Genomic DNA, 16,680 nt, shown 5'->3' with positions numbered 1-16,680 from the left:
GGGATGAGAGCATATAGTGACATGACATTTTTCAGGAATGCATACTGCATACCTGATAAACTCTCAGCCTAATAAAGTGTTAGGGCTAAGTTCCACCCTCTGCTATGCCTCTGCGATTCACAGTGAAGCAATGATCCTCCATCCTTCTGCCTGTTATCCTCTGTACAAAGGAATTAACACTGGGAGATGTACAGGGACATGCAATGACCATTTCTCATATCTGACCATTAATTAAAAGCTTCTGGCAAAACAGAAGAGATGACTGGCCCTGCAGAACTTGTGTTCTGATGTGGACTGAGATCCTCCTGCTGAGACAATGGCTGAATTTCAGCAGAGTTCACACAATGATGCCTCTTGTCTTTTTTTTTTACATTCTTGCTCTTCTTGCAGAAGCACTGGAGAGCATGCAGACCTGACAGGACTGATGCTGGTTTTGAGAGAGAGGTGGTTGTTGGCCAGCAGCAGTAACAATCTACAGAACGTCCTTAAGAACTCTGGATCCACCCAGCTTAAAATTGAGCTGGTTTGCTATTCAACAGGCTTTCTTAAATGCTGGAAAAACATGGCCAGCTCTTCAGCATACAGTGAATAATCTTGCTCTCCCTGTGGCAAGTCACATGCAAGTCCTGTCACAGAATCCAAAGTAGGAAGATAATTCCTCCTCCACAAGGGTGTGTTACTGGCCTTTAGACACATATCTAGAGCTGACTGTGAATATCAAAAACACCTTGCTCGTAATAAATTGGAGAGCAGTAGCTGAGGCTGACACATAAGGGTTGATGCTGTGTGTCTTCCTGCTGGAGTCAGCAGTGGTTTCAGAGCTTTTGGCATACTTTTCTTACCACTGCTCCTGAAGTGATGGGGACTTTGGTCCTCACAGAAGGAGGCTATCTTCATATTAGTTGAAAACCAGCAGCAGCTATAGCAAGCCTGCAAGCCTTTACCACAGGCTCCTATGCTGATTATTGCAAGAACTGCATAGGATTTATTTTCCCAGCCAGAAAAGCACCAAAGGAAGACCACTGATGGTTCAGTTGCCAGGGAAAGCTTCCATTGTTCATAATATTTTCAGGACACACAGTTTTCAGTTGGAGAGCCAGTGTAGGATGTTCATTTTGGTTTATCCTGTTTTATTGTTTTAACCCTCTTTGATGGAAAAGCAATTGAACTGTCCCCCAAATGTATGGAAATCCCAGCCAAGGTGAAAATGCCAAGTGGCTTACTGTTTCAATGAAAGCAGATAATTTTAAGCTCTCTACCCCTTTGAGCTCAAGTGCTTCACTTTTCTATTGAGGCTCTATGGAACATTAGTTTCCACAAAGGTCTTTTTATTAGCTAATACATATGTATAAAAGCAAGCTCTATTGTGGCACTCCAGATCTGTATGGTTGTGTTAGAAAATTAACATTCTGGCTGTATTGGAAGATTATATATGCTGACATCCCTCACAGAACAGATTACTACTGATTATGAGCAATAGCTTGTCCTCAGGAATCTAAGCCCTGCACAGCAGTAACCACAGAGGCTCATGGAAGTTACTCACTATTGGGAAGTCCTGGGTATAAGGCTATCCTGTAAATAGAAACCCATTGCTCCTCCTTCTGGGTTTATCCTACTGATGCTTGTGCAGAGGACACACGTTTCTTTGTACACAGAGGCAACAGGTTATTAAAACAGTGACACATCAGAAGTAAGATAAGTTCCACTTCCAAATGCTGCCCTTGAGGATAAAAGTTGTTGTGTTTCTACTGCAGGGCACATGTCAGCGCAGTACAAAGCAAAATCATGACATGGATGATAGACTGTGGAAGTTGTAGGATGCTTTTCAATGTCCTGTGGAACCCTACAAAACCTTTTTAAAATTCAGATGCCTGGTAAAGTTAACACCCATGTTAGGAAGGGAACTACTCACTGCCACAGCTCTCCTGATGGCAACAGAATTGTACCAGGGATGAATATGAATGAGGGCTTTTTTGTTTTAGTTGTAAGAAACTGGATTTACACAATAAGCAAAGAGATATTAGATGTGAGATTCCTCCAGAAACTCCTTTTCCTTGTTTCAGGACTGGCATTGCTCCAGACAGCACAGCTGATGAAGGCAATTTCTATGGTATGGATACTATAGAAATAAAAGCTTCTTTCAGACAATTCATCAGTAGGATATAGCTTGTGTTTGAGAGGTACTCTCCTGATCTCGCATAGCATATGTCTCTGTGGAGTCGAGAAAGGCTGTCAGGGAAGATCTCCTTTTCCAAAAGGCATGCTTGAGCCTGGCTTCTCAAGCAGATCTTTATATCATTCACAGGCCTGGCCTTTCAAAGCTTTACAGCTTTTTATAAGAACAGAAAGAACAGCCAGTAATTCTAAGTTATCTTCAATAAAAGTGCTTTTTCTTTCAGTCTCCTGGGTACTTTTTTCCTTTTATCATGAGCACATTTTGCCGGCAAGGTTATCCTGTAACCATGGTGGTGGTGCTGGGGTTGTTAAATGCCCTAGCATCCTGATGCCACTAAATAAATAAATGTATTACCTTTAACTTGAAATCTCCCTGTTGCATCAGTCATGTCTGGTTGCAGCTTGCCCAGTGCAGTCTCTGCCCTCTGGGAAAAAATGTATTTATAGCAAGGCAATGGGGACTCATGGTCACTAGATGATTTTAGCAGGCTGGTAAAAATGAAGTCTCATCTGCAATAGATGGAACTCAACAATCAAACAAAAAGTTGTCTAGCCATTTCAACTGTAAAAACAAAATCTAGAGGGCAGCCGACAGCTCAAAAGCCTGGGCCTGATCTTCAACTAGAGTAAATCAGGATACCATGACTATAATAATTAATGCTTACTAAAAATCACTTGTTCTAGATGAGGAACTTACTTGAAAAGCTCAGCTGACTTCCCGTATGAATTATCTTTATTCTTGAATATTGGGCCACATTCTGATGCTTTTAGTCAGGTTCCAATAAAGGAAAATACTCATTCAAATAAATTCTTGCTTACATTTTATGTGTTCCAGCAGGAACATTGGCCTATGGGAGGTTTAAACAAAGGCTCAGTGAGAAGAAGAGGACTTAATACTTCTTGAAACCAGGAAAGCTGGTTTCTCTCTCTGCCTGAGTATGTGATACATTTACAAAACAAACCAGGAAGGAGTCCAAACCTCAGAATTAAAGGCAGATCTCAATTTACATATAACTGAGCAATTTGCAGATCTACAAGTTTGAAGCAAACTTTTTACAAAAGTAGAAAGCATTGGCAGAATTTGTGTCTCACTCTAGAATTTAAAATACAACTACCAACCAGGAAAATGAATGGCTGTAAGGAGCCTATCCATCTCTTAGAGATGAAAAGCAGTCTGAGTGAGGCCTTGAGGATCTTAACTGTCCTTGGGTAAGGGGTAAAAAAAACTATCTCAAGAACAGACTTCAATTCCCCTACTATACATCATTCATTTTCAAATGAAGTGGAGAGTGGCAAGGAAACTGTTTATCTCTGTGAATCTTACATGTGCTGCTCTGGTGAAACTTAGGGCCCTGTTTTAACATTTACAGCACGGGAAGAAGAAACGAAACTCTATTTTTCTGCCATTTTCCTAAAATGTGTTGTATGCAGCCATTCTTTCTCCTAATGCCAGCAGTATAGTGATTGCAGTGTCAGACCACAATACTCCCATTGTCCTGTGGGCACATTGAGCTATTTTAAGTAAACTCCATTCTAAGTCATGATTACATTTAGAGTTGGGTTTAACTTCGGCTCTCCTGGCCACATTCCAGATAAGATAATTATGTGTTGCTTGCCAAAATTCCTCATGCAGTTTCAGCGCAAAATAAGCTATCCCTCATACATCTCCTTATACACTTGTGCCCTTTGTTTTTAAACGCCTGTCACATTTTACCCTGAAGGTGGTTGAACGTTAATGCTGTGAAAACAACCCTGCATTTATGGTTCATAAAGTGCTTTAGGATCCTTCGGGATTAAGGACATTAAATGAATGCAAGCTGTAATATTAAAAATATATGCAACTTTATAGTAACAGCTGCCGTTGTTGTTGGCACTGTGTAGCACCAGGGGACCCAATGTGTTGGGAACCATAACTGCAGAATAGAGATGGCTCTCAAAATCGGATTCAGCTGGAAGGACTGGTCACATACCCAGCTGCTGCTTCCTGTAATACAACAAGAGCAGAAGCAACTTGGTGGGGTGCTCAAGGGAGGGCTACAACTGCCTCAGTGCTGTGAATCGATCTAGACTGATTCCTTCAGAAAGAAGTTCATAATCTAAACTAAAAGGCAAGACTCATCAGGTAGGCAACAGCAGGCAGGTGAAGGAAAACTTTCAAAAATAATTTCTCCTGGAGTTTGTAAGTCACTGGCTGACACTTACAGGAAAGCCGATTAAATTTACAACATATTCCACATATCACATCTCGTAATGCAGATAAGATCTCCTCCTCTTCAGTTTGCAGAGGAGATGACCAAAAGTGTGTGTGGGAGATACAATCAAGGTTTGCAAAGTCATGAAAGTGATAGATAAGATGAATATGGAACTGTTGATCACCAAATCTCACAGTATTAGAAGGAGAGGACATTGACTGAAACTAGTAGTAGATCAGCTTAAAACAGATACGAGAAAGTACTTGTCTACACAGCAGGTAGCAAAATTCTGAAACCCGTTGCTACAGGAGATTGTGAAGGCAGACAGCCTCAGTGGGTTCAGATAAATCCATGGATGGCAGGTCCATATATGGGCATTAAAGCCAAAAAGCTGAAGTGTTACCTCTAGCATCTCTAATCAAATAAGCATAAATTTGGGGGCAGTAAAAGGGGACTGGAAAGTGGGAAATGGCCAGGATTACACACTTGCCCTCCTGTCACTGTCAGGACTTGAGTACTGTGCCAGGTGGACCACAGATCTGACAAAATAGAGCATTCCTTGTGTACATATAATCACCGTTTGTGCAACACGGAAGGGCTCAAGGTATGCCCAGGGACAGAAGAGAGCCTCAAAATACTCCAGCATGGTACAATCTGTAATACTGATATGCTTAGCTCATTTTTCAGTGAAATTTGGAGGGACTAATGTATTCCTCCACAGCATAAAGTCCATTTCTTGTTCAGGTCATGCAAAAGGGAAGAAAGGCCCCCCTCTTGCCTATTCTTGCTCTCTGTGACACTAAAAAATATACTGTATTAATATGGTGCTATCTCATATATTCTTGAGCATCTCCATTAATACAATGGTGCAATTTCAAGGAGACATTACTCCCTCCTAACTGATGCATTTCTTTGTCACTACAGTATTGTGTTCAGCATTTGAAGGTTGTAATTCAGGCTGAAGGATGGGAGTTATCATCCATGTCTTACTATTACAAGACACTGTAAAGTGTACAAGAATTATTAAAGTAATTAAAATAGACTAGTTATTTCCACTCTTTGGTCTACATATACTGGATTTGATTATCTATCACCAAAGTGTAATTTTAAAATAAGAACACTGTTATCCATCAGTTCTTTTAGCTATTATGCAAAACCAGATCTGCTTATCCTGGGCATCCTGTGCTTTATTTACATATAAGTAAACCCAGAGACTCTCCTCTAATGTCCAGAGTGAGTTTACGTTGCAATTAAAATAAGAACTGGGATCAATAGATCTTCTGCACCCTCTCCTTTCACCCGTTGTGGGGTTTTCTTCTCCTTAAAAAGCCCTGGCTTTAACCCACCAAGCTTAATCCAACCCCTACATACATATACCTGTGTATATGTACTCACGCTAGCCTAGCACCGCAGTTTTCGCCTTCAATATCTGCTCCAGGGACGTTGTCTGTGTTCACGGACTCAGTCTCACTGGTGGGCATGCTCACTGTAAGAGTCAAAGGGAAGAAAAGAGAAGGTTGGCCATTAGAACCTGGCACATCTATTAATGAATCACATGATTGAAGGTACTGGCTTAATGAAAAGACCCTCAACTGCAGCTTCTGAGAATTAAGCAGTTTGCTGAGCAAGTCTAGTGCCTCCCTGCACAGGCCAGGCTGGGCAGGTAGGCTTCAGGAACATACACAGGTTACTCAAATGCTAAAGAAAAGGGAAGAAGCAGCTGCTCTCTTTCTTTCAGAGTCAGTTCCTGGAGATTTTGTGAATGAGAACCATTGAAAATTAGAGAACTTGGCAAAGCCAACAAAGAAGCTTTTGCTTGATTCAATGGAACACTTAAAAAAATCCCCCATTACTTGAACCAGCCCAACCATCTCACTGCCCTCCCCAGTCTCTTGTGTGATGAGTAGAGTGCAGATAAAAGGTATAGGATTGACAGGTATTCAGAGAAATGGATGCTGTTAGCCTGATAACAAGTACCACATAAAAAATACTGAGTGCCCATCTGTCATATACTAACCATTAATGTGTTTCAACCTTACACTTACAAACTAGACCTATAGGGAAAAGAGGGGAATTCAGACTCTCTAACCCATTTAGATATTACCAACAAAGGACCTAATGAATATGGACTAAGGTAGAGATTTTATGTTGACACCCACCAACAAAGAACTGGACAGAATCTCCTAGGCTTTTACAGAAGTATCATGGAACAAACATCAAATGAAAGCAATCTTAGGTGTGAACCTATCTCATCTGGATTCAAGGACCTGTCACATCTTCTCAATATTTTGTTTGCTTCTATAGATCATGAAAAAAAACCCCAACAATTTCCATTCCACCAGTTGCTCCCAGCTCTGATATGAGCTCTAATACTCCTTAACTCCTTATATATAATCATTCAACGTAAGTTAGCACAATGGATAGGATTCAATATGTGTCCTCTTCCCTTCTCCCTACTTTTCAAACACACAAAACAAATGAAAAAATGATACTTAAAACTGAAAGACAGAGGAGTTAAACAGATCTCTCAGGTGCCTGGTAGAACTTCAGAACATGACCTGTATTGGCAATTGGATATGTATCTTGGATGAGACTTGAGAGCGTGTACTATTAGCTGTTGGAGAGGCTTCTAACAGCCTGTAAGAATACGTTAGTCAGTACTAAGAACATATCTATTTGTGGGTCCCTGGTGCAAAGGAGGCAATGTAGAATAAATAGGTTCTGCATTTCAGTTGAGCAGGTGTTTAACGGGCCATGGGACCAGGTCTTCTTCCAGAGACTAGAAAGATATAAGAAGGTTCTTCCAAAGAGGTTCTGGGTTCCTGCTTTGAAAGTGTTATGATAGAAATGTCCCTCAAAATGAACTATCTTTCCTTCATCCCATCCCAACAATTCACAGGCCTACAACATATGTCTTGGGAAATCTAAAGTTCTTGTGCTGTGTTCTTAGGACCATATGAAACAATGGACTCTCTAGTACTCTTGAAATAACTATGAAATATTGTACTGTTCCTTTATGAAGACTAAATGTTTTAATAACCTTGTCTGTTTGGAAAGACAAATTAAGGAATCAACTGAATTCATATTTTGATGCACATGAAATGGTCAAGTAAGCTGTAAGAAAAAACAACATTCATAATTCAAATTTTCAGTCCAGACTAAGCCCTTCAGGAAAAAACCCAAAACGCTGATATTTTGAAAGTCATCTTTGAAGATGAGGTAAAGCACTTTCAAGACATATTTGAGCTTATTTGCAAATGGAAAACAATTCTGAAGACATTAGCAAGAGATTGATTTGCAGAGCAGCTTATTATCTTGAGTGCATGAAGAGGACACTGCACAAGCAATAGAAAAAGCAAGGCACACGCATGCAGAAGTACACAAAGCTATATTATATGTCAGTCTGTATAGAGATATATAGACACACACACAGAGATATACGCAGTGTGGACACAGAGTGCAGTGGAACATTACCATGGGTTTCTGTGGAGTGACTAAACCAAGCAAATTTTCCTCTCTTCTTATCAGGCAAGCCAGCTGGAGTGCTTCCTTTCACAGACAAGATGGTCAGTGTCAAGTACCAGGAACAAGACATCAATAGAGAACATGCAGCCAGTGACAGGCAAAAGAAAAAAACAAGGAACTCAGCTTACACATGATATCCACTTCTGTCTGAAAACTTCATCATGTGAATTAAAAGTACAAAATTAAAGACAAAGGTATATGGAAGTATGAAATATTATAACAGGTCATCAGAGGATAATTCTTCCTTGCTCTCTGCTCTTTTTTATGTCTGACTTCTGAGAACAGAAAGCTGTTGGTTCTAAGTTTATGGGTAAAATCTTTTCTCCAGTGACATCAATGGCAAAATTAATCTTGTTTGATTGTGTGACGTATTGAAATTGATGAGACTAATGCAATCACAATTTGTCCCCAGGTTATCTCCCGACCTGTAGGCTCAGAATCTGAACTAGCCAATTTTTGAATGAGGTTCTTTGGCTTTCTTCCTAAACTGCTCCTATGTCTAGAAACTCTTTCAAAACTGTCAGAGCTGCTAAAGGAAAGTTGTTGGGGTAATGACATTTCTCTGCCTTTCTCCATCTTTAGAGATTAACGACCTTCATAAAGCACTCAGATGTACACTACCTTACCCAAACTAGGATACCAGTAGACTGTGTCTCATGATTTCCATTCAGGTTTACATCTGGCATTTGCCCTCTGATGTCCTCCTGCTGCATGGCTTTTCATGGCATCGGTTAATGTTGATCCTCTGCCTATTATGCACCAAGGTCCTCAGCCCACACAGATCAGATGTGCATGCACAGAAAATTCTTAGAGTGTACTTCACACTTCCCTAATCTTACTGCTGCAGAAAGCCAAATTAAAGTGAGGGATGCAGGTGCAGTGGCACACTGGCTGAAGAGACTCCTGTGGTTCAGGCTAGCTTGCTGGCACTAGCTCACAGGCATTCATTACACTGCACTGATAGAAAATGTTATGGACAATAGAAAGTATTAAGATGGTATCAAATATAAGAGGAATGATGGCCTAGAAGTTAAATGTCAGGACAGACAGGAGATTAGGACTGTATTCCCCAATGTGGTATGCTCTCAGTGGGGCAATCACTTATTTTATGTGGCACCTCACGTCACCTTCAATATCAAGGGATAATCAGGTGTGCAGATGCTGTGAGGTTCGTTCAGGCCGGTTAACAAATCCTGAAAACAAAAATTCCTGCAGGAGAGGTGTGTACAAACTGGACCTAAATATGAGAGGAAGTAAATCAAATACTGCCCAGATGGCTTTCTTATCTGACTCAGTTCTCAGAGACACAGACATTGTGCCCACACCCTGGCTCCAGCCTAGAAACAAGGCAGGCATTTTTTGCAGTCCGGGTAATTAATTACTGGAACCACGTACCAAGAATGCTGGTGGTAAATCCACCACAAGAATGTTTTAATCAGGAAGAGATGTTTTTTCTAAATGGTGGGCTCTAGTCCAGACCAGAGTTATGTTTAGGACCATGGTACACAGACTATGCCATCTCACTGGCCACTTCCTTGTAATTTTGGGAGCTGAGACAAAATCAAAAAAGAGGCAAATGCAGATTTCCTCCCACCTGGGCACGGAGCAACTTAGCAGTGGAAATCCTGGTGCCTCTCCTCCTGTGCCATGTTTGTTGAGTAACTTGGGCACTTTTACAGGAGTGGTTCTCCATCAACTTCAAGAAATCCACTGCTTGTAACTAAATCAGATATTCCCAGGGGGCTTGGTTCTGCCAGACGTAGAGGGCACGTTGTCTTTCCGTGGGTACCCTCACCTCCCCACTTCCTGGCCTTCAAGCAGACCATTAAATCTTCTATCTACCACATACTTTGCACTGAAGGTATTTCAGTGTCCCAACCACAGCATGGGCAAGGCAGTGATTGATCCCTGTGCATACTATTCAACTGGTCAGCTAACACCCTAAGGTATTAGGGTCAAGCAACTAAATGCTGATGTTGGATACAGGTGACTTCTTGACAGTAGAGAACAACTGTGCCCCCTCACCCCTCCACTGTAAGTGACAGCAGGTTGTTAAAGGGGTGAGAAGGCATTTCCGTCAGGCAGTTTACCTTTGCCAGACTACATCAGGAGCAGCAGCACAGCGATGAGTACACAGAATTGGCAGCTCACTTCAACCAAACCAATACAATGAAACACTGACAACAATACAGGTCCAGGTCCTGTAGAATATATTACATATTTTACAGAATCATAGAATGGTTTGGGTTGGGAGGGACCTTTAAAGATGATCTAGTGCACCCCTTCTGCCATGGGCAGGGTCATCTGCCACTAGATCAGCTGGGTCAAAGCCCCGTCCAACCCGACCTTGAATACTTCCAGTGATGGGGCATCCACAACTTCTCTGGGCCCTGTTCCAGTGTACCTGTGACCTGGGCAAATCACAGTGGCTTTGCTTACATAGCAATCTCTTTTTCTGGATTTATGACCACATTCGTAATTCACTCTGGTTTATGAAATCTCCCATTAGTTACATATTCTCTAGGTAGCATAGCATAGCAATTTTTTAAAAGGGAAATGAAACAACTTTTTAAAGGCATGCAAGTGTCTCATGGTTTCAACCGAGTGCAAAACATAAGGACCGGTAAGTTTATGCTCTCTCTGCAGCTGCTTCTGAAGCCTTTGCACTCCTTATATCTTACCACAGTGTGGGTCATGCTCTGAACGTAGACCTTTTGTCTTGGACTAACTGAACTCCAACATTACATTACTTACATAGCATTCCTGCAGCAACTAAAGTGAGAACATAGCTCTCTATGTAGCAGCTTCCTTAATAAATCTGAGAAATTCTTCATGTTATATTAATTCTATCTCTGAGACCCAACAGACAGAAGTAAGGACAAAGAGTCTGCAGTCTGTGACTGGCTAGACAGACAGATGTGCAAGACCCTTTGAGAGCCTCTGTTCCATGTCACTGGCATCAAGCATTGATACCAGCTCTACTCTTGCACTAACATATGTCCCTCCTCCAACGAAATGCCCCATGGACATGCAGTGATTATTAGATGGCAGGTTGCCAAAAGACAGCCAGCCACTGAAGCAGAAAGCTGGCACAAGCAAATACCCTTCTGTGTAGTCCTTAGATAAGTTTTCCTTCACACACTTGGAGAATAATATTTGCTCCCAGTTCAGAAACATCATTACCACTGTTGCATCTTGCATTTATGACATGTTTGTCATCTTGGCAGTGGAAGTAATTCTAATATTCAGATTTATCTCCATAGATTATAATAATGCTGCCACACTTGTTGCTGAATCTCACTTTAATACTGTGGCAACTTAAGACCCAGAGAAGATTGTGCCTGGGGAAAGGGTGCCCGGTTCCACAAACATAGATGAAGCATTAATTTGTCACAGATTTTAATGGGACATGATACTACATGACTTTGCAGATCTGGGCATTAGTTTTAGAACTGGATATGTCAGAGGCTATTCATATTGCCTGATTTTACATCTCAGATTTAGCTGTTTGAGTTAGGCTACAGAGGTAGATAGATTCCTATCACAGGTTTTCTGAATGCCATATTTATGTCTCCCTCAACTGTATGGACAGGCTGGGCATTTACCTTATGCCCTTGGGTTGCTACCTGACTTGAAACTGTGACTATCCAACAGTATGTCCATTCATACTGAAAAAGACCCGTAGTGGGTTTTCTGATTAAGAAAACCAACAATACACTTGACTGCGTTTTCTAATATGCTCACTTAGACTCCAGTTCCTGCAACAGTCCAATTTCTACTGGTATTGAATTACTTTGCAAAATATGGGTCTAAATCACTCCTTTTGCCCACACTGGCATTTGAGTCAGACAGTCCTGACATCACCCCACCACCATTTCACCTTACTGTGTCACCTTGGCCATATGAACAAGCCTTTCTATATATCTGTTCAGCTTCTCTAAAAAGGGTTTTATAATTCTGCACTCACCTTGCAAATCTCTCTGAGATCTGCAGATGAAACACATTACAATAAGCGCTAAGTACTATAGTTATCACTGATGCTAATGTCTCCCAGGCGGGACTCTGCAGAACTATAAAGCAAATCTAAAGAGCAAAGAAGTCCTGTGAATTCTCCAGCTGGGATTTAAGATTTCTTTTTCCATCAAGCACAACAAGAATAAATTGCAATATGCAGGCCGCTTCCTTTAACAGAACGTGCATCAAGTGAATGGCTTTGTCTCCAGTAAAAACCTTGCTTCCCGTGGTGCCTATCATGGCCATCATTTCATGAATGAGTCTATGGGCAGCTGTCAGTATATCAACTGACTCATATTTTTTTCAATGGAGAGCTCTCATTTTAATTAATACATGAATATTGCCTAGCTTTCCTCTTCTTATTGCCTGTTTTGGAAATGCTGCACTCATTCATCTTATTCATTAATTTAAATAAGATACAGCTTTCCTTTTGCTATGTGCATACAGTGTCTGGGGAACAATCAATGAGTATGCTCTTAAAGGCAAGCAGCATGCAGAAAGTAAACTGCAGAGGTAAATTATTTCTCTAGATCTCCTGCTTTTGTCAGGAAAATATACCAGATATGACCGGGGAACTTGTTCAGTTTTTCTGTTTTGAAAAGGACTTCTACAATAGGAAAGCTACAGGAGAAGAGAAAAGGAAACTTGAACTATATGTAGGATCTTGGCTGTTACATACCTCCCAAAGTTAGACAGAATGCATCAATAAATCTAGCACAGTAAAAAAAAAATCCAGAAGAATTATGAAAATACTTGGAAAATGCTTACCAAGGGCTAAGAGGCCAATGCTCATACAGACAGTATTGTACATACAACATTACATTAAATACATGTAATACATACACTTTGCATAATCTAGTTTTGGATTATGTACAAATGACTGCAGTCGCAAGGAGAGCGCTTGACTCACACTTTCACTCAAGGTCAACCACAGAATCTAGGATCGTGATAAAGAGCCATAAAGCAATCGCCAATTGTATCCACTTCAGTCAAACAGAAGAAGGCTTTTGGTAAAAAGATCTTTATACCAGTGAACCAGCAGCAAAAATATTGCAGCCAGTATGTAGTAGCAAGGCTTGTCATGACAGTAAAACCAGGCTGGGCGTTGGACTGCATCAGAGAAGACTGATGCAGTGTAGCATAGTTTACTGAATGGAGCAGTAGAAAGTAGGAACATTGCCAACACTGAGATGGAGTATTGTATGGTCAAATATTTCATTCACAGATAAATTATATAGTTTACAATCTAAATGGCAATATTTATTTTTTATATAAAAAGACTTGCTTTTACATGTCATCCTTTTCTGGAGTGTCACCATATGCACATACACATCTTATGATGTTGAGGGGACATAGCCTTGGGCTAAGTGAATTTACACCAACCGCAAAGAGGAGGAATAAGAGAGATAGAAATGTGTATCAGTTGTGCAGGCTTGTGATTAACAGATATGTCATTACCACATGCAGGTTACTGTGCACCTATGAGTGCATTACCTTGCCACCAATTAATCTTCCTGGGACTTACTTTAGGATAACAAACTCCTCAGCTACTTTAAACAGTTGCCATTTTTCTTCTTTTTATAGCAATGTTGACAGTAATACCCAGCATTCCACAAATATTTGTTCATTTCAGCTGGTGAATGGAATGCACATTGCACAGAGGACCACATAAGGGGCAAACTCCTGGCCCTGCCAAGGGATGGCCTTTGCAAGCCTCATGCACATTCTTCTGTATTTGAAAGGAAGAACTTAAAATCCTCTTCGCACTTCCCTGCCTGAAGGGCAAAGGTATTCTTTGCGTAACCTGTGGTATCTCAAATGTCTTGTAAACACAGGATGTGTGAAAACACAGACTCACCCAAAAGCAGACTTTACAGTAATGAGTCTAACTCTCTGCTAAAAAGGGCAAACTGAGCAGTCTCCCTGGGTAACTGGTTGTACTGCTGAGCAAACATCTAAGTCTGCGATAGGAGTCCATTCACTGCAGAGTATCTGCCTCCAAGTGCAATGAAAGTGACTCTCTTAATCCCTGTGGCTGAAGAAGGACAGATGGGCTGGGTCACAGGGTGACAGAGCTGCTACAAGAACAGATCTTGAAGGATGCCTCTCTCCTGAATCTGGAGCCTCCTATGACATCCTAAACTGTTTTTCTTGTCTGATAAATGACTTGCATTGTTTGCCTTGCTAGCAGCAACAGCTAATTTGCCAAAGTGCGAGACATTTACTTGTCTGGACATGGTTTATAGAGCAAGTTTCTGGTGTAAGTCTAATATTTTTTAGCAACCCCTTTGGTTCCCCACATAATTCTGAAATGATTCACTAAAAAAAAAATAGGTAAGCGAAAAAAATTTAGGTTCTATGATTTTTTCAACAGTATTTTCTGATGGTGAACAAATCACATTCTGAATTGTTCTGCAAGATTTCTCTCTCCTTCTTCATGTTTTTTAGTAGAGGAAGGTTAGACAAGCAGCAGCACCATCAAATGGACCTAAACCTATCCCGCAAAATGATACATGGGCACAACAAGCAGGAGCATCTCACTTGAAAACCAGAAGGATTTTATTATTGCAGGCTGGTCTGGCACGCACCTTAGAAATGGGGGCATGAGAGCTGGAAACACTACAGATAATATGTTGGGAAGCGATACAAACATTGATCATGAACAAAATAACTAACCACAGAGAAAGTGCCCTCAAGACAGTAAAATTGACAACTAAAAGAAAAAATCCTCCCTGCTTTGATTGCTTTTGTCCCTCTAATAATCATGATGCTAATTTTATTTTGCTCACTGGCATTATTATTAATGAAAATAACCAGCACATAAGTTTCAAGCACAAATGTGGTTTTAAAGCAGGCCATGTGTTTCCTGAAATTCCTGTGCATGGGGTAACTTCTGCATCTGCCCACCCATACAAATATACACCTGGGTGGTGAATCAGTAACTTTGATGAGGATCTCTAGTTCAGGAAAAGCACCTTTGTTCTTGCAGTTCACAGCCCTGTGAATCCATCTTCCCTGCAGAGTCCAGGAGAAGCAAAAAAAATATAAATATTACAGAAGCTAGTTCCAACTCAATCTGCTTAGGTCATCAGAAACTCTCTGGGGAGTGCTGCTCAGCACCTAGATTGCTAAGCTTCAAAGTGACTGAGATGAAGATCTGGCTGTCTTATGACATTCCTGCCTGTCACAAGCCATTTCAAGGTGGGTGATGCCTGAAAACTCAGTGAGTGGTCTACAGTCTGTGAGCTAGAGCATGTAAGAGGATACATCAGGACAGCAGGGACTGTTTGGATGGTGAAGGTGTGGAGAATCATGCCCTAGTAGCTCACAATGGAAATCTTTCCCAAAGGGAGCTTGCACAACCCTGCAGCCAGGGAGCTTAGGCAGGAATTGTGCCAATGAGAAGGTAGGTCTCTCCGAGGACTATGTCTAGTATAGGAGGAGGAAACTATTCTCCTGGTGGCTGGCCCCTGTTGGCAGAAGGTTGGAAAAAACCCCAACAACCCAACAAAAAAAAACCAAACAACAAACACAAACAAAAACAAAAACCTGAATGTGAGGGAGAAATTGGGCTGTATTATTTGAAAGGACAGACGGTGCAACTGGATGGAGGCTGGGCTACAAGTGAAGGGACTGTGGGAAAGAACAAGTGACCGAATATTTTAATCTTAAATACCACTCTGCAAGCTGGAAGAGTAGTGTATGCTTCCTGCATCTGGGAAGATTTACTTCAGGAGAGACTTGCTTAAAATATTTAAGCATTAATATTATCAAGAAAAGAGAGCAGCAAGGTCCTGTCCATCTGAGCAGTCCCATTGCATAGGCAGTGCCTGACAGAGATTAATTCTCAGCAAGTGCAGACATTTTCTAATAGCAGTACTCGTGTGGGATGTGTGAGAAGGCTTCTGGATGATGTCTTCCTTGATGGTAAACAATCAAGCAATTCAATTCACTGATCAACAGGTACAGCAACACACACATCAGATCTAGGTCACTATGGAAGCAGGGCCGTGTGAAAGCACTGGACCCCTGTAGTTGCATTCATGGATCATACTGAACAGATTCTATTCAGCTTCATGATCTGAAATGGAAATCAACTCTCCTATTCTGGAATGTGCATAAAATTCTGTTTTGAAACCCTAGTCTGCTACATTTCATCTGTGCCTAGTAAATAAAATGTTTGTAATTTTGTGTGCTGCTCCTGCATGTGGTGTTCTTTCAGACACTTTTGCTAACATAATGACTAGCCTGATACTAGACACTATTATCACAATATCATATGAGTCAGAAGCATGAGACATGCTAGCTGGGCAGGCTGTGTGTTACTGTACAGCCAGGAGAAAAGCAAGGAATTGAAGTTAAAGAGTTTTGCCCTTAAAGTCAGCTTGTCAAACCTGTAATTAAAGCTTTTACACCTCTTGAGTATGGCATTGAGAATAGGTCAATTACCCTGAGCCAAAGGAACAGGCATTTTATAGTGGCCTTGAAATAAGAGATTCCTAGTTTGCAAACACTTCTAGCATGCAGGAAAGTGAGGGACTGATAACAACAGCTTGAGCTAAGCTTAGTGTGGGCAGGTGTTATGCAAGCTTCCCTCACACAGCTGTGTTAAAGCAAGTTATTCGTGACCTGGCATAGCCCTGTTATTCTGCTCGTGGTTCTTCAAACAGCTAAATAATACACTTAAATTTTTATTTTCACATCTGTGAGGGTGCATGCAGCTCTGCCACTGCATCCTTGTTCTGACATTTAACCCTTCTGCTACTTCAGCCTA

The 16,680-nt window shown here is 41.1% G+C and overlaps 1 protein-coding gene across 1 annotated transcript in view; it reads right to left on the bottom strand.

Moving 5' to 3' along the window:
• The window catches only part of CACNA1C (calcium voltage-gated channel subunit alpha1 C), a 488,452-nt gene that overhangs the window by 114,070 nt on the left and 357,702 nt on the right, over positions 1-16,680 (bottom strand). The window contains exon 10 of the mRNA XM_064458535.1: positions 5,763-5,853. Within this exon, the coding sequence (XP_064314605.1) occupies positions 5,763-5,853 (91 nt within the window). The remainder of the gene's footprint in view (positions 1-5,762; positions 5,854-16,680) is intronic.

Source organism: Phalacrocorax carbo, chromosome 1 (genome assembly GCF_963921805.1).
Source record: "Phalacrocorax carbo chromosome 1, bPhaCar2.1, whole genome shotgun sequence".
NCBI classification, from domain to species: Eukaryota; Metazoa; Chordata; class Aves; order Suliformes; family Phalacrocoracidae; genus Phalacrocorax; species Phalacrocorax carbo.
The sequence above is the reverse complement of the archived record's forward strand: the minus strand, read 5'-3'. Positions and strand labels throughout refer to the sequence as shown.